The 25,296-nt window shown below is 44.0% G+C and overlaps 2 protein-coding genes across 5 annotated transcripts in view; both read right to left on the bottom strand.

Annotated features, from left to right (window-relative positions):
- Window positions 1–25,296, bottom strand: part of LOC119184101 (hemicentin-2-like) — a 183,483-nt gene that overhangs the window by 95,952 nt on the left and 62,235 nt on the right. Inside the window, exon 1 of one of the 3 annotated variants that reach the window (XM_075873372.1) lies at window positions 90–11,909. The exons of the other annotated variants lie outside the window; for them this stretch is intronic. Coding sequence (XP_075729487.1) covers window positions 90–429 — 340 coding nt within the window. The 5' untranslated portion in view covers window positions 430–11,909. Of the gene's footprint in view, window positions 1–89; window positions 11,910–25,296 lie in introns of those variants that run through there. 3 annotated transcript variants of the gene reach the window in all.
- Window positions 12,024–25,296, bottom strand: part of LOC142761702 (uncharacterized) — a 43,427-nt gene continuing 30,154 nt past the window's right edge. For both annotated transcript variants that reach the window (XM_075873377.1, XM_075873376.1), the window contains exon 2: window positions 12,024–21,414. In XM_075873377.1, the coding sequence (XP_075729492.1) occupies window positions 20,272–21,414 (1,143 nt within the window). In that variant the 3' untranslated portion in view covers window positions 12,024–20,271. The remainder of the gene's footprint in view (window positions 21,415–25,296) is intronic.

Raw genomic sequence — 25,296 nt, 5'->3', positions numbered from 1 at the left:
ACTCAAGATCAACATATGTCCTTACGTATATATATTTTTTTAAATCTACTTGGTTCCCGAAAACTTTTTACTGTGCAAATAGGACTTACCGTTATGCTCTTGACCAGCGGTAGCACATAGGTTGCAGATCCAAATGAACTCCACAAGCGAGATAACACGCGCACAAACAACCCAAAGACCACTATGCTTTATGGCTCTGGTGAAAAATCCACCACACCGGTGGCAGTCACGACGCATATTCCGAACTCTGATGCTGTTGCGCGTAATGTCCAGAAAATTTCCCCCCTCGGAGACACCAGACTCCAAAGTAGCTCGCTGTTCGATCGCCAGAGAATCCGCGAGGGGACCCTTGTTTCGTGTGTGCGCGCAACGACGCTTTGAGGCGAGGTGGGAGCAGTCGCTGCCGCTACTTCGTTCGCAGCGCCGCATGGCCGCACGGCGGAGAGTCAGTGTGGTAGGCGCGGGAAGAAATCAAATCGCCTGCCACACGCGAAAAGCTGGGATAGCTTTGATGAACTTCCTGGATAAATCAGCGCAAAAGAACAGCAGCACGAACAACAGCATCACCCCTGAAACGAGCATGACCCCTTTCAGGGACGAAGCTCCTTTAAGTCGAGGCTTGTCCGTTGGTGTTGTGCGCCTAAGCCACCGCTAGTGACAATGACGATGACGCTGATGACGCTGAATAAGAAGCACATTTCAAACCTAACATTCTGTTTCTGCCATGGAGTTTCTCACAACTCTAGGCTTTCTCCCATAACGACACATAACATGCAAGGCAATCAATATAACATACGTCATGATGATGACGATGATGACGATGAAGGTGATGACGATGATGATGATTAATAACGACCGGCTTGTTCAGCGCATAAGGTATCGACATGTTCTACGATGCATTTCGTACGACTGCGAAGAACCAACAACCACCAGGTAAACGTGCACAGACCTTGTATTTGCCAACTTCAGGAGAGATTCGATACCACAAAGCAGTAACAGCGAGGGCAAAACTAAATTCACAACTCAACACAACATACTTTATTTTATTTAGATACCCTAAGGGTTCAAAGGGCATTGCATAGGGAGAAATTTAAAGGATTGAAATACAATTCAGGAATACAGAAGTGAAATACATGAATACAGCAATTGAAAAGGAAAACTAGAAATATAATGCAGAAACAAGAACATTTCACGAATAACAAGTAACGTTTCACAAATGAACACAATCAAAGATCAATATAGAATGAAATAAGTGATTTGTTGAAAAGTGTTATTGTGCTCGAGCAACGAGTGGAGTGCTAATTGAAAAGACTTATGATCGTTGATAGTGGCAATGCTAGATGGCAGTGAATTCCATTGATCTATTGCTGGTGCAAGAGGTGAATTCTGGTATTTTTCAGTGTGAGCAAAATATGGCTTGACATACGACTGCGAAGAACCAACAACCACCAGGTAAACGTGCACAGACCTTGTATTTGCCAACTTCAGGAGAGATCCGATACCACAAAGCACTAACAGCGAGGGCAAAACTAAATTCGCAACTCAACACAACATACTTTATTTTATTTAGATACCCTAAGGGTTCAAAGGGCATTGCATAGGGAGCAATTTAAAGGAATGAAATACAATTCAGGAATACAGAAATGAAATACATGAATACAGCAATTGAAAAGGAAAACTAGAAATATAATGCAGAAACAAGAACATTTCACAAATAACTAGTAACATTTCACAAATGAACACAATCAAAGATCAATATAGAATGAAATAAGTGATTTGTTGAAAAGTGTTATTGTGCTCGAGCAACGAGTGGAGTGCTAATTGAAAAGACTTATGATCGTTGATAGTGGCAATGCTAGATGGCAGTGAATTCCATTGATCTATTGCTGGTGCAAGAGGTGAATTCTGGTATTTTTCAGTGTGAGCAAAAATATGGCTTGACATTATAGGCGTGATCTAATCTAGAAGAGATGTGGTGCGCGGGTATAATATGGTATCGCGAAAAAGACGTGGTGCTATGGTAGAAGGTGTGAAAGAAGGATAACTGGGCGAGTATTCGACGCAATGCATATTGAGAGTGCTTTTTAGTTTAGTGACGCTTTGAAATCGAGATGAAATGATACGATGAACCTGGCCGCTTTGTTTTGGATCTCTTTGAGGTGATTAGATTAAGTGACATGATGTGGATGCCAAATAATAGATGCGTAATCTAATCAAGAACGAATGAGTGCACTATAGGCTAAAAATCAGGTGTCCCAGTTCGCGAAATGTAGGCGTCGTTTCAAGAGGCCGAGCTTATATAGGTCTTTATGGAAGTTGTGTACTCTATGTGGTTATTCCAGGGCAAAGTCGACATTGATATAAAGTTAGGTATTTGTATGCAGAAATTGTGCCAATTTTCATATTGTCAATTGCGTATAAGTTGGTCTGAGAATTCGCTGCCGTACTAAACGTAATGTGCTTTGTTTTATCTATATTAACTTGCGTCTGTCATACGGAGCACCAATCTGTCAGTTTCTTTAGGGCAGACTGTAAGTGAATGATGTCGGTGGGTGACGTTATTTTTCATATGTTACGCAGTCATCCGCATGCAATCTGATTGATGCATTTATGTCGGTTACTATGTTGTTGATGAAGATCAAAAATAAAAGTGGACCCAGCACTGACCCCTGCGGTATCCCTGCTATTACGCATTGGCTGTTTCAGATATGGTTTCGAACTTTGACAAACTGTTTTCGGTTTGTTGGAAAATGTTCATTTCATTTCGTTGTTTTGTGGTCAAGCTGGAGATTGCGTACTTTTAAAATCAAGTGGTTGTGAAGGACGCCATCAAATGCCTTCGAAAAGTCGATGAATATTGCGTCGACGTACAATGATGAGTGCAGCAGTTGGTGAAGATCTGTCACTAATTCAAAAAGTGGGGTTTGGCTAGACAGGTTTTTTGCGAAAGCCATGCTGGTTTATGAGAAGTACGTTCTTGATGTTTAGATATGATATGTTTGTGTATTATGTGTTTCAGTAGCTTGCAGCTAATTGACGTCAACGAAGGGAACTGTCGCCGGCCGTAAATATAGGTATTATGAACGCTGAATTCCAGTCTTCTAGCGCGCATCCTGTGTGGATGGATTGCTGAAATATTAGTGAAAATATGTAAGCATGAATGATGCTTGGTTAGTTTTAGAAGTACCGCTCTGATTCCATCAGGACCTGGACTTGTTTTAAGCGGGAGGCATTCCGCTGTACGTTGTACGCCGTGTGCTGTAACTATAATGGGTGTGAGAGGAAGTGTAACACTAGGCTGAGGGAGATCAGGTGAACTATCCAAAGGTAGTTCATGAGTAAATATCGCGGCGAAATTATTGTTGAAAACTTCTGCGCATTCAGCTACTGGTAATACAGCGCCGTTATCACATCGAAACGTTGGTACAGAGTGATTATTCTTCTGATTTACGACTTTCCGAAATTTCTGAGGGTCGTTTTTTAGCAGGACTAATAGTTGGGCTAGTTGGTGATACATTATGGGCAGTACCAGCGCACAAACTCACGGGACGAAGAGTTTGTGCGCTTCGTCCCGTGAATTTGTGTGCTGGTACTGCCCATAAGGTCGTTTTTTTAACATGTTAGGAAGCGCGAAGTCAAAGTACTCATTTTTGGCGCCTTGCATAATAGCTTTTTCTGCCAGTACAGATATGGATTTGTAGTTTTACAAGTCAGATGGGGTGTTTGTTTGTGATGCCTTTTTGTATGACCTTTTTTTTTTCTCTTTTCTGCTTGCGTTACCCACGGATCATCGTCACGTGTGCTTACAATACGTTTCGGCACGCAGAAATTCTCTATCTCCCTTAGTTTATCGCGAAATATAGCCCAGTTGAGATTAGTCGAACGGCTCTCGAAGTTTCCGTGGAAGTCGATTGAGAACGCCTGCAGCATTTGGCTGTTATTCTTACAATCAGCTCGCCCGTAGTTAAGAATGCATTTTTTTTTACTGCCTGTTTTGTCAGCATGAGGAAGTGCGAAGGAGCCTCGCACTACGTTATGGTCACTAATAGATTCGAGAACATGTGTTTTGGCAACATTGGGGATGTTTGTGAATAAGAGATCTAAAATGCAATTACCGCGAGTAGGGTCATGAACTAGTTGCGTGGGATCATGATAGTGAAGTAAGTTTACAAAAGAAAGGTGTTCAGCCTGGTTTGACTGTGAAGACACCATTGTTGTTCGCCAATCTATCACAGGGTAATTGAAATCTTTACCTATTATAAACGGCAGTCCGGAAACCTGTTAGTAACCAGCTCCAGTGCTTCGTTCAATATGTCACTGAAATCCGGACGGCAGTCAGGCTGCTGATAGTAGACACCTAACACACACCGCGAATGACCGAGCTTGAGAGAGACCCAGAGGACCTCTAGAGGAGAGTCGACTGCAATGATAGGCGGCTCTTAGTACTCTTTAACTGCAGTAAGAACACCACCACGCCTAGAAACAGTCCTGTCTTTGCGGAATATTACAAACGATGAAGGAAGCGCAACGTCGCCACTATTGATATCATCAGACAGCCATGTTTCCGAGCCAAGAAAAATATCTGATGAAGTGGAATAAGTGAACGCTTTCAGTGAGTCAAGTTTTGGAAAAATGCTGCAAAAGTTGGCCAAGAGCAGCGATACCGGGTTTTCTTTAGTCTGCGCGTGGTGTGCGGTAGCAGATTGTCATTTGGTATGGCGTTTTTTTGCCTGCTCCTGCACGGATTACTTTTTCTCGAGGCAGCATCATACCTGTAAATTCCGTTGTGTATGTGAAGCTTGTTAAAATGCATAGAGAAACGTTCGTTTGGCTTCCGCTGAGCTTTCGCGAAGTCACGCAGTTTTTTTCGCGCAAGTTGGATGCTTGAGGACAGATCTTCTTCCAACCAAACTTCAGGTGTGTTCAGATTTTGCAGCTTGCTGGCGTTACCCGGAGCATCCATCTTTGACTTGAAATTTAAAAAAACTTCGATTATTGGCCGACTCGCACTTTTTCTACGCGTGCCTACTCGGTGCGCACGTTCGATGTCCCCAGCCTTTATGCCAAGGTGCTTTAAAAAAAAAAATTCTTTAACAATCAGTTTCGATTCAGCGTATCTTTCATTTACATCTTCGGGCAGCCCTTCGATAATTATGCCATTTCTTCTGATTTACTTGTTCATGTCGCCCACTGCATCCCTAAGTTCATAATTGGTTCTTTCTGTGTTAATTTTGACATCCTTCACGCAGTTAGCCACCGCATCGATGTTATTCGATTTTGTGGAGTTCTTGGTTTTTTTTTTCTAGAGCGAGAACACGATACTTTGTGATGCTGATTTCACTCTTGATCTCACTCAGGGAGGCAGTATAGTTTCGGCATGACATTCTCTCAGCAGTCATAATACATCATCGATCTTTGGTCCGGGGTTCGCCTCCATATCACCAACGCTGAACAATAGTAAGGCAAAACAAACTGATAGCAAAAGCGACGTAGGCCTTTGGAGTAAGTTGCGGCAGCAACCCGCTCACTCAATACAACACTTCTTGTGAATGCCCTTCAGGCCTCGAAAAAAAAAAAAACATCCTATGCACGCGCGGTACGTGAAAAGGTCGACGCCCATTGGTGCAGAAAATAAGCACACTGAACATTGGGCACCTACAGCCGCATAGTTTTTACCTGGCAGTCTAGCAAAATAATAGCGTGCAGTATAGCAATGCCATTCATGACCAATAAACATCTGTGACCCTAAACAGGCTCTGAAAATACGAAGAGCACGTTACTTCCTCTCAGAGTGTCCTGCCCTTACGACACAGTTTGTTGTCAGTAGTTTGCTCACGTCACGCCACGCTGAAACAAGCTCTCAATTGGTCGATATACGAGAAAGATCTGTTGTGAATTTTCTTCTATAATCTGCTCTGCCCTGTAATCGCATGCCCGATGTGCCTCGTGTCACGTGTATATAGTGCGTAGGCCACTTAATAAACGTGATAATGTTGAAGAGCTCGTTTCGCGGAAATACCGGTATCGGAGTTGTTGTTCGTGAGGGACAAAATTGTGCATGTTTCCGTGACCGAAAAATTGATGAAGATGCAAACGCAATAGACAATCAGAATTGGCGGCTTATCGGCGTTCTTCGCTGGCAAAGGTCGTCGAAAGACGATAGTCCTCTCTTTGTTCGGAGAGAGGAAATAAAGCGCTTATTTTAGGAAAGAAGTGGCAAGAAGCAAATAGCGCTCGTAGACAGGGTAGTGATGACGAAAAAGAAACTAGCCTATCGTCTTTGAACTGAGTGTGGTTTATGGGGCCTTTGAGTGTAACACTTGATTTCAAGAAAAGGTGAGTTCTTGAGGGAGAGAAGGAGTGTTAGGTGGCCCGAGTCCCTCTGTGCATGACGTCCTGCTCACTGGTCTCCAATACACTTTTAATAGAGGACAAACGTGCAAAATTTTCTCCGACGTTATGCGTCCCGCCTGGGTCAGACATGCGTGAATTATCTCGGGATTATAGATTATCGTGCATCCAACACCTTTGTATTCGTCTAGATAATCAGGTTAGTTTTTATCATACTCTTTGGTCCGGCAGAATAGAAACGTCACGACTTTACGAGATCCGTCCAACGATTCTCTAGGTTTGTGCAGTATTCATGGATTGAAATTCGAGACCATTTGTTTTTTTAGGCTGTATTACCGATGCTATAATCAATCATCTGAGGTAACCGCTTGATGCCGCGGTAAATCTGGGACTCTAAAGGTGATGTTGCCCTTATATTATCCTTACTTTTACCTCCCAAACCCACGATATGATTAAGGGAGATTTCGCAGTGCAGGGTTGCAGAAATGCCATCTATGCGGTGTTCTTTAACGTGCATTGGTACCGCACAGTACACACAAACTTTAGCATTTTGCCTTATCGAAACGGAACCACCACGGCCGTTATCGAACCCTTCATCTTCTGGTCAGCAGCCGAGCACCATAACTACTGCTCCTCCACGGATAACTATTGCTTCTGGTTTAGGTTTCCGTCTAGATCACTCTTAGATGACATGGAACTACAGACACAGGAAATTAAAAGAACGCACATTACGTATCCCCAATTTTCACCTTCTGATTCATGAGCACTGTGCATGTTAGCTTCGTTTGCGTCAACAAAATAAATTTTACATATGAAAGTGCGTCTAACTAACTTAACGTCGGCGTCAACTAACACTTTCACTTACGGGCGTCACGCCATGTAAGCATCGAATTCCTCATCAGCGAAGCGTATAGCACTGTGTTGCAGCGTCTAGTGTGACGATACACCTGGCCATGCACCGTGAAATTACCGTCGTTCCTCCGAGACACTAAGACGAAAGGACGACGTAAGTGCGGTTACGAGGCATGTTATTACCTTCTCAGGTCATGCCGAGGTTGTATGCTCAAGCTCTCTTATCTCATTATGCAAACATGCCCGTATCTACCCCCCGTATAATGTATCGCTTTACCTTCCAGCTTTCCCTTCCATTTTCACTGTCTATTATGGCGCTAGCTTTCTTCGATGAGCTTGGCGGGTGCGCCATTTGGGGCGTAATTAGAGGGAAACCGGGTTGTGGTCCTCGGCTAACAAGTTTTGGGCAATTCCCTCTAGAAGGGATGATACTGCGTTGCCGTCGAACGGAGGTTTATCTCAATTGATGCCTCGATGAACGCCTTGGGGTAGAAGGGGTGGTGTGGGTAGTTTAGGTATTAGTGAGATGTTGCTCAAAGATGCTAGGTAGGGAACATTGCGTGCGTTCAGTGGCGCATGCATGAAACCTTGAGCAAGCAAACAGACAAAAGCAAAGCTCTTGTATATATAAAAAAAATTGCTTATCCTGCAGTCGTTAGGTAAGGTTGTGGCTTCTTGATTTGTTAGCAAATTCAATGAGTAGAAGTATTTGAATTTCAACCGGCCACGCAAGTTCTAGGGTTTTTTTGCGAACTATGGGCATGTCTTTACGACTATAGGGGGATTGTTTACGTGTGTGCGTGTACGTGTCTAAGTTTTGTTCCTATTTATTTATTATCTCTCTCTGTCACTTATTTTCTATTCCCCGACCCCAGCACAGGGCATATATGGGATCCTAGAATCTAGTTAACCTCCCTGCCTTCCTCTCTTTTTTTTTTTCTCTCTCAACCGGTGTCTTGTATTTGCCTAAACAAACAATTTGGCAAAAGCCGTCGTCCTTTCTCAAAAAAGTATTTCATCCCTCCTTCCTTTTCGCCACCGAACACGGTTTCGGACCGCTTTCGGGTTGGCTTTGACCCACTATCAACACAGCAGTGATGTCATTTGATGACTACTTCAGACGACATCAAGTCGTGTGACGTCACGGTGACATCACAAATTTTAGCAAGCTGTAACCTCGTCATTGCGTTGGAAAATGGCGTTCATCACTTCATGTTTTGTTCTTTCCTTTTTTCATCGCACGTGTTGACGCCGACGCCACCGACGATGGTCAGTTTTCACTTTCGAAGAGGCATCTAATGCCCCTGTCACACGGGCACCCGCAAACACCGTTTAACTCCCTTGTCGCCACGACACTGGAGGTGCAGTCCGTGTCACACGTCCACCCTTGCGCAAACAAAGGTAAGCGGAGAGTTTCCCAAAGGAAGTTTGACGATCTTCCTTTGCAGCAAAATGAGGTACTCTCGTTCCTAGTAACTGCAGGTCTGAAAAAAAAATATTCGAGCACTGAATATCCACAGTGAGAACAATAATACCTTTCAGCAGTATTAAAAAATTATTTTGTTGTAGTACTCCCTCATAACGTGTTTCTTTGCACATATATACGCACGCCAGAGCACAGCTACTCTCCAACCCGATGCCCTCCACACCATGCTTCGGGAGTCGGGCCGGGTGCCACCATTTAAAATTTTTCGTCCGTGTGTGTAGTTGCTGTCCTCGCTGTGTTTGCGTTTGCACGTGAGAGGAATGACTGACAGCGCTCCCTCATCGTGGCATGCTTCGATGGCTGCAGGAATGGGTAATGGGACCCGATCTTATTCAAAGTTAACTCACGGGCTGCAAAAAGTCTTCGAGCACGTTGCAATTGTAAACAAACATAGCGTGAGGCATAAGGAGGCTAGCGTCACTGCCAGTATCGCGACATTTAGCGAATGCGTTTTCATTTGGAATGATGTTTAATGCTTTGTTCGCTTCAGCCCTACTTAAGATTGTGTTTTTTGTAAACACCGCATAACAAAGCTACACAAAAAAGCCACAAGAGATGAAATTAGGATACTCTGTCAAAATTAAACAGCGCTGGCTGAGCCCCCTCGCGGTAACCATTAGAACCTTGTCATTGTCGTGTGACGCTGCCACAACTCCATCTCTGTCTAAGTCCCTAGAAGAGGTTTATGTTAACGGAGTTTAACAAACTTTGGTGGTGGCCGTGTGAAAGGGGTATAAGGCCGTTACAGGCAGTCTATTTCGAACGAAAAGATTACCGCTTCGCAACATGAATACATCTCATACACGTTGCAGCCATACTATGCAAGCGATGATTCTCGTCGTTACGTAACAAAAGAATCCCCGTCGACTACAACCACTCCATTAAGTTACAGCGGGAAAGCAAGAAGAGACAAGCACGTATTTGAAATATGCGTGTCGCGTGAATACCATAACCAGCATGCCTCTACAGTAATCATTTTCTCGAAAGCCGCTTACGTTTGTGAATATCTGGCATTCTCGAAACTGGTGTGGCACGCCTTCAACGAGCGTCATTGCGAACTTTCGAGGTGTTTAATTCAAAGCGTAAACGTTTCTACGAGCCTGCTGTAATATTTTAAACCATGCAGACTCGTTTAAAGCTATGGGGCCGGCTGCCGGCAAGCATTACCGAATAGCTGAAAGCAATGCTTGCATACAATTGGAGTGTGTGCGTGTGTGTCTGTGAGTGACTAATAAAGGGGCATCATTCATTCGCTAAAGGAGAGGCTTAGCGATAAACGAATTTTAAATATAGTTAATTTCCACGGGTCTCGTGCCTCGACTCGCAACAGCCCGCCTGGGCATAAAAGTTTGGCTGTTCTCATCTAAACCTCCGCTTCAGCAAGGCACCAAGAATGACTCCTACATTCTGGATGACTGCCAAGAGAATGCAAAGCCTGTCCAATGTGTATGCAAATCACGCTCGCGTTACTTCGCTCGCGTTCCTTCTTTAGCACAGCACTCCGCTTGTCGGAAGTTTTCAAATGACGTAGTAGGAAAGCTGGACTTATTACTTGGTGTATACCGCGTTGTACGAGTCACAAATGCTAAGCAATGTTTCTCTCCGGAAGCGTAAACACGTCAAATTTTACGACGAATTCTTCGCTCGAACTGGCGCCGTTAGCTAGGCAGTATAGTCGGGTATAACATACGTCCTGGTCGGCACGTGTTCGATACGTTCATCGCAAGGAGGTTGGAATGGGAAATGCTGTTGCGAGGAGATATTTCCAAGCTGAGAATTTCAGGCGAAAGTCTAAGGCTCTGCCGCAATAGCGAAATGGAACCATCGGGCGTCAACACGATGTGATGAAAAAATCCTCGTCACGTGTAGATGATACCCACATTATTCTAATTATTCCATCAGGTATCATCAACGCGTGACAAGTTTGCGATTGAAAAAAAAATTATTACCCTACACTATTACGAAAATCCAAGTCTTGCAGACAAGTTAAAGCATGTTGTTCTAACGATGTTTATAAACTGATTTAAATATTTAAACTGTGGCCACTTCTTTATTATATACTGTTTTAACATGTTTACAATATTGCTCCTTGTGCGCCTTATTGACTGTTACGGCAGCTTGCCAGGCATTAGAATTTGCCTGTTTGCAAACTTTTGTCCTTTACATGTCTGCACTGTGCAATGTAACTGATTCATGCTTGATTGATTGATCATTATACTACAAGTTGACAAGATTAGTGACGTCCCCATAACGTCACTGCTACGTCGCATAAAGTAACGTCTCAGGACGCCATGAAATAGCTTTGCTTCAAAGGGTAGCTATTTGCCTGGTCGCAACATTGTCTAGTCAAAGTATGCCAATCCCGGAGACACGGAGAAGTAACGTGAGTTGTACATAGCATCCGATACCTCCGATCACGGAGGCGATGCGAAACGGCATTCGATGCAAAAAGCTTCCGGCAGGGGTTTGGGGAGTGAGTGTTGTTGCTTGAGATGAGCGGGTAGAAAAGATGCATTTCGTCTTGGAGTCGCCTCAGGCGAATCCATGAGCGGTGTGATCTTCCTTTCTTCTGGACACCGAACGTCTGCTCGGTGACCAGGCTTTTTACACATGAGACAAACTGCGTTGGTTGTGCTCTGCAAATTTTCAAAAATGACGATTGACTATATTTGTAAAAAAAAAATATTGATCGGTGAAGAAACCAGACCGAACGCCGGTTCTGGGTTCCAGCTTCTTCCTCTTTTTCTACAATGTTTGTAAGTAGATGGTATTATTAGGTTCTTAATTGGTGTACTCATGTAGGAGGTATAGTGACCAAGTACTGCGTCAGGGTAGACGCTGATCAGGTGAGGGAGTGCATTCCAGACTGTGGTTGCCAGTGAGGCCGCATCACAGGCCCTTTTTTTTATGCGATTCCATCATCAAACAGATTTATTTTAAGCCAATGGCAATGGTCCGGCACCGGGTTTTGGATTTTTTTCATGCGAAGGTGATGGTGTACCTTCACGCTATCACGTAGGCCGGGCATAGGCCGGCTCTGTAGTGCATGGGCAGAATAATCGCTGGTCATTAAGGCCAGCTAAATGGGTTCCAATAGAGAGTAAACGCGTGACGGGGAGACAGAATTTAGGTAAGCAGATGACATTGAGTAGTTTGCACGTATAAAGTCGCAGCAGAAAGCGCCGAACCGGGTTGATCAGTGGAACATGGGAGGGAACTTTTCCCTGCAGTGAGCGTAGACAAGCTGATGATGATCATGATGAGGCTGTTCCATTCCAGTACTCTAACAGCCTTGCAAAAATGAATTTGGCTTTGTCTCGTTCATAAAGACTGCTTTTTTGGGGTGGTAGTTATATCTTTATTTATTTCGTGAATACATTGAAAGGCTGACGACAAAAGCTGCATACAAGCAGCTTGACAGGCCCGTCAGCCCAATTCAAACGTCAGCAGCAGACGGCAGATATGCATGCTGTAGAAATTTACAGTAATAAACACAACACACCAAAGTATCGCAATTCTATTGCGATAACAAAAATATGCAAGTAAAAATATATGCACGCTAACAACTAAATAAAGAAACGATATTGTATTCGAAAAACATGGGAACGCTACAAACAAGAAAAAGAGAAACGACGAGGCAATACTGAAACATACAAAAGTGGAAATAGTGTCAATTTACAAAAAAAGATGCACCGGTAAAAGAAAGACTGATAATAAAAAGTATACATATGAGCTACTGCACACAACAGAACAAGAATAAGCACTTCAATGGTTACACCAATCAGGGTATCACCCACACTGAGATGCATATGCTCTAAAATGTTACACATAGGAAAACCAACGCCTAGTAATTGAAGGCCCGAAAAATTGGATGCATAATGCATTAAAACGGTACACACAGGAAAAAAGTAATGTTTGTTGTTGAAGGCGCGAAAAATTTGAGTAGCAAAGAGAAGGAGTAAAAAGAAGGTCTGTAACGAAGGTCCGCAAGGCAGAATCGATAGACACATTGGCGATAACAAAATGGGCGACGTAAAAAAGAAAACCTTACCATGATGACACTATCAATCTACGCACTTCTTTTTTGGAAGTACTCGTCATATCTATGTTTCTTGCTTCCAGTTTGTTCAGTAAGCGCGGCAAAGTATTAGATAATGTTTGCAGACCGTATGATGTACGAAAGGTGGGCACGTGCCATCGTTCAGTGTTTCTGCAAGTGTATACAGGCGCATTCGGGCAAAGGCAGGCCAGCTCAGATAAATTTTTGCAATTTTTCGCTAGTTCTTTCTTGAAGCTAAGAGCTAATCTTACATTATAAAGATCAAAAATTTTGGTAATGCAGTATTTCTGAAATAAATAACCAGTGTGGGCCGAGAAGCTCAAATTCCAAATGGAACGCAAGGATTTTTTTTGCAGTAAATTGAGTCTATTTTTATTAGCAAGCGTAGTAGTTCCCCAAACTAGGTGAGCGTAATTTAGATAAGATTCAAACAAAGATTTATAAAGCAGTAACTTAACTTTAAGTGGAATTAAGTGGCGGTGTTTGCTAAGAATTCCTGCAATGCGAGACAGTTTTATCATTACAGAATTAACGTGGTCATCCCAAGTAAGGTGACTACTGAAGTGCACTCCTAATACCTTCAGGCATTCCATGATTTCTATTGAGTCAGAACCAAATTTAACATACTGCGGAACAATGATTTGTTTATTTCGGGGTCGAAACAGTATAGCTTTAGACTTGTTTGCGTTTATTTTTAATCGATTAGTAATTGACCAGCATTGAATAGACTGCAAGACAGCGTTAGTTTCCCTTCCGATCTGGTCAGAGGAGTCCAACGAAAAAAGTATGGCCATATCATCGGCATACAAAATACACTTAGCTTGTTGACATAAGCTTAAAATATCATTAATATATAAATTAAACAACAAAGGTCCTAATATACTCCCCTGTGGAACTCCAGCTATTATACGCTTAACAGATGATTTGTGGTTATCAATACAAACATACTGTGTGCGACTGGATAAGTAAGAGGCGAGTAAAGAGTGAACACAAGCGCGGAATCCATACCTATCAAGTTTCGATAAAAGTATGTTGTGATTAAGGCAATCGAATGCCTGAGAAAAATCTATGAACACGCCTAGAACAACTTTCTTTTCTTCAAAGGAGCGTAATACGTATTCTTTTAGTTAAAGTAGTGCTAATTCCGTAGATTTGTGTGTTACAAAGCCGTATTGATCGTCAAAAACTAATTTATGAGTTTTACAAAATGATGACATCCGAATCTGAATTATTTTTTCAAGCCCTTTAGAAAATACCGGCAATATTGACACGGGTCGATAGTTTGACGCACATCTCCTATCTCCCTTTTTAAAGAGGGCGGACACTTTTGCCTTTTGCATTTCGGTGGGAAAAACGCCTGAATTAAGGCAGAGGTTAAAGATGTCTGTTAGTATTGGGGTTAATATATCAAGGACGTATTTCAGCGGCTTTATCTGGACGTCATTTGCATTCCGGCTTTGAGAATTTTTCATATTCATGAAAACAGAATAAACTTCTGAGCATGTCACTGGGTTCATAAACATGCAATTACTGATATATAAATAGCAATTTTAATTTGGTGGTGCAGCACATTCAGTCCTGCGGCTAACAAAATGATCGTTAAAGGCATCACACATGTCTTTGCCCGTAACGCTTACTCCATCAACAACGATCTCAACGGGAGCTATGACATTGTTCGATTGCAAAACTACCGTATTTATTTGTGTCCATATTTTTTTCACGTCATCTTGACAGGATTCAAACAGAGCGTAATAGTACGCATCTCTTGCCTGTTGTAATTGTTTGTTGAGTTTATTTCTGTATAGTTTAAACTGCGAAAATAGTTCTTGATTACGCTGTTCAACAAATTTTTTGTACATTAGATTTTTCTTCCGAATTTTTTTCAATAAGCTTGACGTAATCCACCCTTTTTTTGCTTTTTAATAAGGTAAACAGGCGCGGGTTGGAAAATAAGTATTGTATATTTCTACAAATTTCCAAAAAAAGTGCTGTATGCGACGTTTGCATCCGTCATGGCGACGACGTGAGCCCAATTCACACAAGCAACTGCCTCTCTAAAGGCCTCGATTCCATTTCCGGTAACGCGTTGTACTAGACGCCGCCCCAGCACCGTCTTGTTTACTTGTGTTTTAACTGCGAATAGAACTGGAAAGTGGTCGCCAATACCGTAGCCAACCACGGAACTTAAATAACGATTCTCATCAAAGTTTGTAATAAAAAGGTCAATAAGAGATTCGGTTGTAGGTGTAATTCTTGTTGGTTTAGTAACGGAATTTGCGCAGCCATTGGCTGAAATAACTGCAAGAAAATCTCTGGTAACGTTACTATCAGAAAGCAAATTTATATTAAAATCACCTCCAAACACCACGTGATATTTTTCGAGATTTACATAATTCAAAAATTTATCTAAAAATAAAAGAAAATTCATGATACGACCAGCAGGAGGACGGTAACAAACCGCAATAACCATGCAGCCCGATAGTGTACAAAAAAATTCATAATCAGGTGTAAGTTCACTAAATTCAAGCAAGCGGTCACAAGCAATTGATTTTTTAACCAGGACACAAACTCCACCACCGGCACCAACTGTTCTATTTAAAAAATAAGAGTTATAATTTGGAAGCTGAATAACTTGTTCCGGACAGGTATACCAAGATTCAGTTAACATAAAAACATTCACCATGTCAAGCTCATTAAACAGTTGTTCGAGGGTTGCCGACTTATTAACGACCGATTGCACGTTGAGGTGGAAACAGCGAAAAACTGTGTCACACAGGATTGGTGATTTTTCAATTGATCAAAGGTGTCGTACTTAACTGTGGCCATTATTGTTGAGAGTTTTCGTTAGCCGAAGCATTCTTTGTCTTACTTGCTCTTGAACAGCGACTGGTTGTCGTGCTTTATCATATGTACTTGACACACAGACCAGGCTACACACCATAAGCAGGAATATTAGGGGGCGTATATATGCAAAAAACCGAAAAGGAACACGAAAAACAGAGCTCAATTCTAAAGCAAAGGTGTGGCATGATTCACAGAATAATTGGGATAACGAAGGAACCGACAGTATTACAACGCCCGTCACATGTTCAGAAATTATCTGCATACAAAGAACAGATTCAATTTTTGCGTATTTCACCGGGGTGATGTTACAGTTTTCACGCAAGTCACAAGAGCAGCAAAGGCAGGTTTGACAAATGCAGTTTTTCTCTACAAGCTCTGATGCGGTCGGAAAAGGGCAAGCCATCTAACATATTTCAGGATCAATTTAAACCACTTCTGCAAGGTCGGCCTCGCAGGTGATATGCAGTACAGGTGACTTTTCTGCCTTTCGCATGAGAATTCTGCCCGGGGATACCCAAACAAACTTCCAGTCTTTATCGCGCTTCGCCTGACGAGCCTTGCCCAGCAGTATTTTGTTTTCAACACAAAGGTGCTCATTTAAGTAGAGCGGGAGGTCACGGTCAAAACCGAGAAGACCCGTCTGCAGTTAATTTTTTCTAGTGGCGTCGAGCAAACTGTCTCGCGCACGTCTTGTTCGAAATTTGACTATTACAATGAACTGATCCTTTTTTTTCGTTGGCACCCGATGAGCGACGTCAATGTCGTCTTTGCTAACTTCGACTTCAAGGCACTTAGCAATGTCTTCAACGACTGTCTCCAAGTCTTCGTTAGGCGCCACCGGTAGACCTTGAATTTCCACGTTCATATTCTGGCTATACTGCTTAAGATCAACCAATTCTTTCCTAGCCATAGCAAGCTCCTTCCTTAACTCCTGATTTTGTTTGCAGCATTCTGCATTTCGGGTCTTTACCTCAGCAATCTCACGACGAAAACCATCGACATCTTTTTTGAAGTTCTCAAAGCAGGCGTTCATGAATTTCATAGATTTGTGAATATCGCCCAGTTCGGTACGAATTTCCGCCTTGGAAGTTGCCACCTTTGCTACCTCATTTTTTACGTCACCCGAAAAGACGTCAAGCTTGGCTAGCAAATCGCCCAAAACCTTTACGACCTCCTTAATACTGTTTGCTTGCTTTTCAGCAAGCGCCTTCGTCACGTCCTGGAGGCCGCCTAGCATTTCGCTCCCCCATACCTCGCTGAGGGACACCGGAAGCGCGAGAAGAACTTTGAGAGGTGTAGAAGACGACTTCAAAGCACTGCTAGCAAACAGAGAGGTAGCACACTTGTGACAGCACACTTGGGGCAGCGACAGCAACGGCATGCAATTTAGGCAAAGTTGTGGTCGGCATAAGCCGCCAAACCAACCTGCAAAATTGTAGAAGAGTTGATCAGGTAGCGTTCACACGCCGCCGCTGCCGCTGCCAGAATGATCCTCGCTCCGGTAGACGCGGCAGCACCGCCCCCCGCGATGCCAGTGATAGGAAGTCAAAGTTTTTAAGCAGCACTGGTAGATGGCACGGCCAACAACGCCGGTTTGCAGTGAAGCCGGCTCACGGAGCGGAAAGATGCATCTTCTGTGATGCTTAGCACCTCTGATGACAGCCACAGCGCAGCACGCCTCCCCGCAGTCTGTGAAATTGTTGAAGAGTTGATCAGGTAGCGTTCACACGCCGCCGCTGCCGCTGCCAAAATCGCCTTATCTTCTTTGTTAGTAGCCCCTGCAAGCTTGTGTTGTTTGAACACATACATATTCAAATGTCTGCATGCATATTCGGCAAGATATACCAATATAACAGTAGTTATTATCGTTATTACCGTTGACCATCACGATACGCATACCCAGAAAAGACAAACTTAGCGATATTGTAGTCATCAGGCTTGGACAATACAGCAGGTGGCTTCCGAAACTGCATTGTGTAGGTATCTGATCCTCGGAGTATAGAACCTGGTGTGTCCGTTAGAATGCAATAATTGCTAACAGGCAGAGGCACTACGATAACTATACCCATGGTCTAATTATGATACATTTCAACGTGACCTTACGCATCAGTGATCGCACACAGGTACAAAAGGCTTCCTTTAAATATGTTTTCACCTGACTCCAGATGATATTCCAGCGAAAGTGAGTATACTTCTTTTGAGTTAAAATATATTTAATATGAAGCGTCAATATCAAACGCCAAGCGGGACTACATGTAGGCGGGCAAACATAGGCTCTGCGAATTTCACAAAATATTTTAATGATTACATCGGTGATACAAAAGTGTCAATCTGGCATAAAATAACGTGTTTCACCGCCATTAACTTAGGATAAAAATTCGAAACTTCCCGGACGTTCACTTCACGCGCGTTTGAAACGGCGACGATGATATAACAGTACATAGCATGCAGTCAGCTGTGAAGAGCAGCGTGCCCAATTTTTCTATTTGCGTTCTCTAACAGCTTTTTGTCATAATATATATAGTAAAACAAGAACAGACGATGAGTGACAAACAATATCAGGAGCTTGAATGGCTCTCTAGTGTGTTTTGTCTGAGTTACCTGGATTTTAAGCACTAAGTTTCCATGAGGAGGAAGCCCGCATGTTTTAGTTGACCCTCGGGCATTTTGAACGCGGTGTAAGCATGTACCCTTGATGCTGAAGCGTTCTCATAGCTGCAAAGCAGACCACGAGGACTCAATGGAAGTAATGCTTTCTTTCGTTCGCTGCAGAAGGTAGCGGCGCCGAAAGAAGGTACAAAATTGGCGGGAGACAAACACCCCCCTCCCCCCGAAAAAAAAAGAGGTTTTCCCACTGAGCGTACAATCGTAAGACAGATTGATAGTGTTATCTGCTTTATCACTACAGCACGTGTCCGTCGTGCGCAACATTGTGAAATAGCAATCCATGTTTCCTCTGCTCTGCAACGTAAGAGTACAATTTCCTAGAGTTACGACATACGCCAACGTTTCAAGCACTTCAGCCATTGTTCGTGTCGTAAGACAGTGGCCTGTTCATACTAAGTAACATCTGCTCTCAGCAGGATGTCCCACAGCATTTTGAGGGAAATCTTGTGCTGAAGTTTTTTATCTGCTCAAGAGAAGATGGTGGACGATTAAAGAGGTCTTCCGACCTTTTCTGTAGTGAAGACGACGTGGATGTCATTCCGGTCCCCATATCCAATTGACATCGCTCGCAATGGCCAGAGATGGCAAGGGCCGCTCAGAAGAGGGGAGAAGGTGAGAATGGAGAGGAAGGATTGTAGTTTGTACACATTGTCAACAAACGTACGTTAGCCTTTAAAAGCAATCCTTCCCCCCTTTCTTCATGTACGGTTCATTTCTGAAGGAGATTTGGTGCAAACATTCCAACACTATAGCCGAATCGATAGACGAAAGGAAAAAAAATCTTGACATGAATTGGGACGTGTAGGTATTGGTTAACGGTTACGGTTCAACAAATGTTGACCACGTGTTGCGCCTCGCGAAAACAATCCGTTATACCAGTCATGCCTGTCTAGATCACGAAAATTCGTATTACAGGGCCAGTAAACCAACCCAAGGTCCTAAAATTGTTATAAAGAGAAATGTGTGCACTTTTGCTTTGTGAACATGTTGTCACAAGAATTTCGCGAATACATGCTACATTAAGGAAGTTACGAGGGGCTATAAGATCAGTTTCAGCTGGGTTCAAATTTTCGCATGGCCTCGCCACGCCTCTTTCTCATAGCGATAAGAAGGCGCAGCCCGTCATCGTCACTGGTTTAGACCAATCGACGAGCTGCGCGCTACGTCAACTCGTTTATCGGCAACATTACGTCACTGCGTGTGAAATGGCAATTGGTCAGGCGCAGGAAAAGAGCATGGGCATTGTTTTTTTTTTAATGAAGGCTCTACGTGGTTTGAAGCGCGCTGTAATATTCTCAAAACGTGATCGCCATGACCTACTCTATGAGTTGCCAAGATTCTTATCTTTGGCGAAGGGGGGAGGGGATGAGGGCGTAAAAAAGAAGACGGAAGCTGTTGAAACTGGCCCTTTCAGAAAGAAAAGTGGCATAAAGACAGTCACGGGCTGCCCCGCCACGGCGGTTTAGTGGCTAAGGTACTCTGCTGACCCGCAAGGTCGCGGGATTGAATCCCGGCTGCGGCGGCTGCATTAACGATGGAGGCGGAAATGTTGTAGGTCCGTGTGCTAAGATTCGGGTGCACGCTAAAGAACCCCAGGTGGTCGAAATTTGCGGAGCCCTCCACTGTGGCGTCTCTCATAATCACATGGTTGTTTTGGCACGTCATTCCCCACATATCAATCAATCAATCAATCAATCAATCAACAGTCAGCTGCTGGCCGTGGTCCACGTGTTTGAGGCTCCTACTCTAATGCATGCAATTGGCTCCTGCCGAAAATAAATTACGACTTCGCTATTATTAAATCGCAATTGCGTCGCAGGACGGACTGCCCAGTGTAGAGCTTCATTTTTTTGAAGGCTAATTGTTTAGTAGTGGTGCTTGCCAGAATTCTGTGACACTTATTCGCTAGCATCTGCGATCTGCGTTGCACTGATAGTCTCGGGAAAACCTCGAACATGGACAATCTCACTCTTAAAGCTGGAACTACAGTCCAACTTCGTAGGATATTTTACTAGAATGTCGAGACGCTCACCTGTGTTTCTGGGTTGCGCGAGAGCTCTATTCTAAGCGTCAAGTTTCCCTCACGCAGGTCAATAGCGTGTGCCAGTTGACAAAAGGGTATTTTGAACATGCCATGAAAATGCAGCTGCGAGTCTCCAACGCTCTGACAATTGCAGGGTGAAACAGGAGAATCCAGTTTAAGTGGTCTCTCTTTACTCCGGTCGGACGCACTGATGTCGAAACGAGGCGCCAAACACCGAGAGTTGTACCCCACCGCAGAAAAAGCTATCTCCACGCTGAGCGAACGACCAAAGCGATGGCAGAAATTCTGGCGTACTTCGACAGTAAAGCACGCATCCTTTGTGTGCAACACCGTAATCCGACAAACCAGTTTGGGCTTTTCCGTCGATGGAAATGTACAGTTTGCGAGTGTTAGAACGTACGTCACTTGCTCAGACACTCCTGTCCATGAACGTGTCGTAAACAGCGGTGTGTCCACCGCTAAGTGACACGTACCATTAGGACGCTCAGTATACTCGACGGCATGCTGGGGGTAATCTCGTGTGGAAGTTTTCTGCATTTGTCCTAGAAGCCGCGGCGACAGGTTGAAGATGTCTTCGGGCATTTGATTCATAAACCTTTCCTTGGATCGTGGCCGTGACAAGGACGATGCGCTGGCTACATTCAGTGGGTTATGCGTTGAAGTTGGTTCTTGCGAACCAGTCCGGAAGGCCATGGCTGCGTGTCGAGAAGCCTTTGCACCTGTGGGAGCCCGATCTTCACCTGGGATTTTGACCATCTTGTATTCCTGGTTCCTGACTTGTTCCGTCAGCTCGTTCAGCTGACTCTGAATAGCAGGCAGGGCCTCGCCATCATTCTTATCTCTCAGCAGTGTCTTCACTTCTTCCAGAGCATTCCTAACGTCTTGAAGGGTCAGTGTTCCAGATTCAGAAGACGTGTTCTCTGTGCATGCTGAAGGAACACCGGCAGTGCATCCAGTCATGTAGTGCCTTGCCAGTTCCCTGTGCAGGACTGCTTCTCCGCATCGAACACATTCAATGGCGTGGAATCTGCATTCTTTCTCGAAGTGTCTCAGCATATCATTCATGGCACCCTCGTACTCGCATCCATGAAGTTCGTTCCAGCAATAAACCTTCATCGAAAGAGAAGAGAAAGAATACAATAGAAGTGCGATTCTATTAGATTCACTTAATTATTCTGTTCGAAAATAAAGCAAACAATACCCTTGACGTTGACTATATTGAATACCTTTCAAATATAACAAAGGAAATACTTTAAATGATAAGTTGGGCCTTGCCTGCGACGTACAGAAGCGGCTGACATGACACTCAAAAACAACCCACACTGTTCACTAATCGATTCAAAACGATTGGCAAATTTCGAAATATATCTTGATGTTTCACACTTTTTCAGGATCAACTTGCCTGCGACGTACAGCAGCGGCTGACATGACACTCGAAAACAACCCACACTGTTCACTAATCGATTCAAAACCATTGGCAACTTTCACAATATATCTTGATGTTTCACACTTTTTCAGGGCGTGTCTGGTTTGCACTGTTTGTAGACTAACTGTGACGTTTCATCTCACTGCATTTTGTGACCGGCTTGCGATAATTTCTTGCAGGTGCGCTTGCCATCGAAGTGAGTGACCATCGGAAGTAAGTGTCCGATGAAAAAAAAAGTTTCATTTTCACAATTACCTTCAGTGAAATTCACGTCATCATCTTTGAAGAAACTAGCCTGAATACATCTATACTACGTTACAACAAAAGGAAAAAAAAGACGATTCCCACCCACAAGATACGGTGCACTTGTTCTCTAGAGTTGAGACCCAATCGCTTGAACCATTGGAATTTTCACTCAGCGAATGCTATTAGCAAGCATATTAGGCATAACAAAATTATTCTGAATGCCTATTACATTACGTTTGCTTGAGTGCTGATGTCCAAATCCCGCACGAGGCATGACAATAGTTATAGCGTGAGAACAAAACGACGACACATAGACAAGAGGGACACAAAAGACATGAAAGACACGTGTCTCTGTGTCGTCGTTTTGTTCTCCCGCTATAACTATCATCATGCCATACCAACTAGCCCAAGCTGCCACACTTCCCACACGATATTGACCAGGACACTCAAGTTTCCGCTTTACACTCGGAAAGGTGCACAAAGAAAGCCACAATGCGGAGATGATTTATTAAAGGGCAGAAAAGTTGACCTGAGCTAGTTCGCTCTGGCCTGCTACTCTTCACAGGGGAAAAAAGAAAGGGGCAAAAGAAGAGCTGGTGAAATGTATGTCTCGTGTTCCTCCATGAATGCTTAGTGCGTGCTTTGCTGATTCGAAAAAAGGATAGAGGCGGAGTACTTAACACTTTACGACTTCAGGTTGAGGTGTATGCCTAGAAGCAAAGCAGGCTCACCATTTCAGAAGTCCATGCAAATGTGGATCGATTGTGCTATCGTGTGGTAGGCTTGAAGGCATAGCTCAAGCATCCTCCAACTCTTTCACCTGACTCATTTGAATATAGCATATCAACTCAGAAGCTCGTACTACAACAACGAGTGCGAATTCCTGGCATTTTTTTTACTAGTAGGAAGCCGGATATAAACTACGGTGAGTTATTGAGATGTGTAGTGAAAACAACGTAATGTTTTACGCTATGTTCATTGTAGTTTGCGTGTGCCAGTCTCTCCTATAGCGGCACCCGTTCAAGCTAATTATAGCGGCAGCCGTTCGTCCCTCGCAGGCGTAGTAGTAGTGTGTAACAAGTGTTACATTTTGACCTACAAGGTGGTGCTGGGAAATTTCTTCTGTGCGTTGCTTAACAATAAAAAAAATTCGCAGCGTGTGCGTTAACTAAAAGCCGACTGCTCCTGTCTCTCATTCCCCATTAGCAGCCATTGGCATGTACATTGAGGACAATCTGACAAGAAAGGGTGGCGACGTTATACTCGCTGGGTGTAACCTCTTTAGTTTTAGAAAGGTTTAGCGAGTGTTGCGCCGCAGTGTCATGAATACAATGAACTAGTATATACTATGAACTCGAAATGGTAAAAGGTGGGAAGTAGATACGAAGCGCAAGCCGTATGAAAGTAAAAGCCGAATTCTCCTGTCTCTCATTTCCCAATTAGCAGCCATTGGCAAGTACAGTGAGCACTATCTGACAGGAAGAGGTTGCTACGTTATACTCGCTGGGCGTAACCTCCTTGGTTTTAGAAAGGTTTAGCGAGCGCTGGGCCGCGGTACCATGAATACAGTGAACTAGTATATACCATGAACTCGAGGTGGTTAAAGGTGGAAATTAGACCCGAAGCGCAAGTCTTAATAAACTGTGCGTGTGCCACCTCTCGTTTAGTCCTTGGAATGTCCGCTGGATGGTGGTGCTTCTATATGGGGAATATATGATAAGATGCGAGATGGTGGTACTTGGAGTGTTGAATAGATGGACGAATGGACACACAGGCATATGCATGGATGAACGCATGAACGGACGCAGGGGCGGATGCATGGACGAACGCAGGGACGGACGCACAAACAGACGCGCGCACGCACGGGCGGATGGACGCATGGACGCTCACACAGACGGGCGCATGGATGGACGGAAGCAAGAACGAATGGACGGACGAATGCTTCGCCCCACTCTCCATCATTCACTCCGTGGATATGCTGCCAATATTTTTTATGATGCTGCCTCAAATAAGCAATCAAAAGAAAAAACTTTTGATGGTTATCAGATGTATGGATTTGAATGTAACAATGTTGGTGGCCCTCTAAAATTTCATTAGTACTCTATAGTGTCGGCGGTTTCCCCAAAAATTGGCAGATCCCACATACCGTGAGAACCGATGATATGCGAAGCACGAATGAGAAATGTTGATATATCACTTTAAAATCAGCTCTATGTTACGAGGCGGAGGTAAATGATGTCGTACATGACTTCCCTGTCACGATTATCATGTTTGGATGTGTTGTTTACCTTCGTCATTTATTCACATCACGTGATACCAAACTTAGTATATGTGCAGCTAGTGAAACGGTTGCTAGCATGCTGTGAGCGTGGTACATAGTCATGTTCTTACATCACACGCGTGTGAGGACAATCATGTTTGCACCAGTCATATACTTCGTCATCCAATGACGTCACGTAACACCAAATCTGGAATATGTGGAGCTAGCAAAACGGCCGCGAATGCATCAGTAAGGGCCCAATATACTCTAATGTAGCGTTGACGCGCGCGTGCACGCTTGGCACAGCGACGCTACGTTAACAAAACGCGAGCACTCTATAGTCTGACGCCAGGCGCGACCAGCGTTCGTCAGCGCGGCTCGACGGCAACTGGTGCGCAGTGAGACATGCTGCATTTCGCGCCGATGCGTTACCCAGACAACACTGATGGAGGGATGGCGGCTGCGCGTGATGGAGGGATGACGGCTGCGCTGAAATACGACTGCGTCGAAGCAACGCAGCGTGGCGTGCGCCTGCGAGTGAATGTAAGGTCCCTAGATGAAACAAGGTAGCGTCACTCATTGTTCTCGAGCCGTCCTCCTCACTCTCTCGATTACTCCTCTTTTTCTCTGCCATCCGCGTCTGTAATTGGTGCATTACTTGCACGTGATCTTGCAAGTGGCTGGTGGTGTTATTTATTATTATGCAAAATGTTCAAAACGAGTACGCATGCGCATGTGGCTCCAGCCGGATTCTCGCCGTGACCAAAGACAAAATCGTAGCCAGAACATAAACTGAAGAGGAGGAGCGTTTCGGTGTGCGCTAAGTCGACCAAGATTGTTTCGCCGTGCTCGTTCAATGCAACATCTACGTTTTTCAGCAATGCTGCGTTGCCGTAAACAACAGAAAATGGTTTCGCTCTCTTCAACTTACCTCGTGCTTTCAGTGCTTTCCGAGATGAAGCGCACCATGAGGTGCAACTATTTCACGCGAATGCTTTCGTGCAACGCCGTCAACGTATGTCGACGCGGATCTGCGAAGCGAGTTCACTTGTCGGTTTTT

Source organism: Rhipicephalus microplus, chromosome 9, assembly GCF_043290135.1.
Source record: "Rhipicephalus microplus isolate Deutch F79 chromosome 9, USDA_Rmic, whole genome shotgun sequence".
NCBI lineage: Eukaryota > Metazoa > Arthropoda > Arachnida > Ixodida > Ixodidae > Rhipicephalus > Rhipicephalus microplus.
Note: the sequence above shows the minus strand (reverse complement) of the source record. Positions and strands in the feature narration are given on the sequence as shown.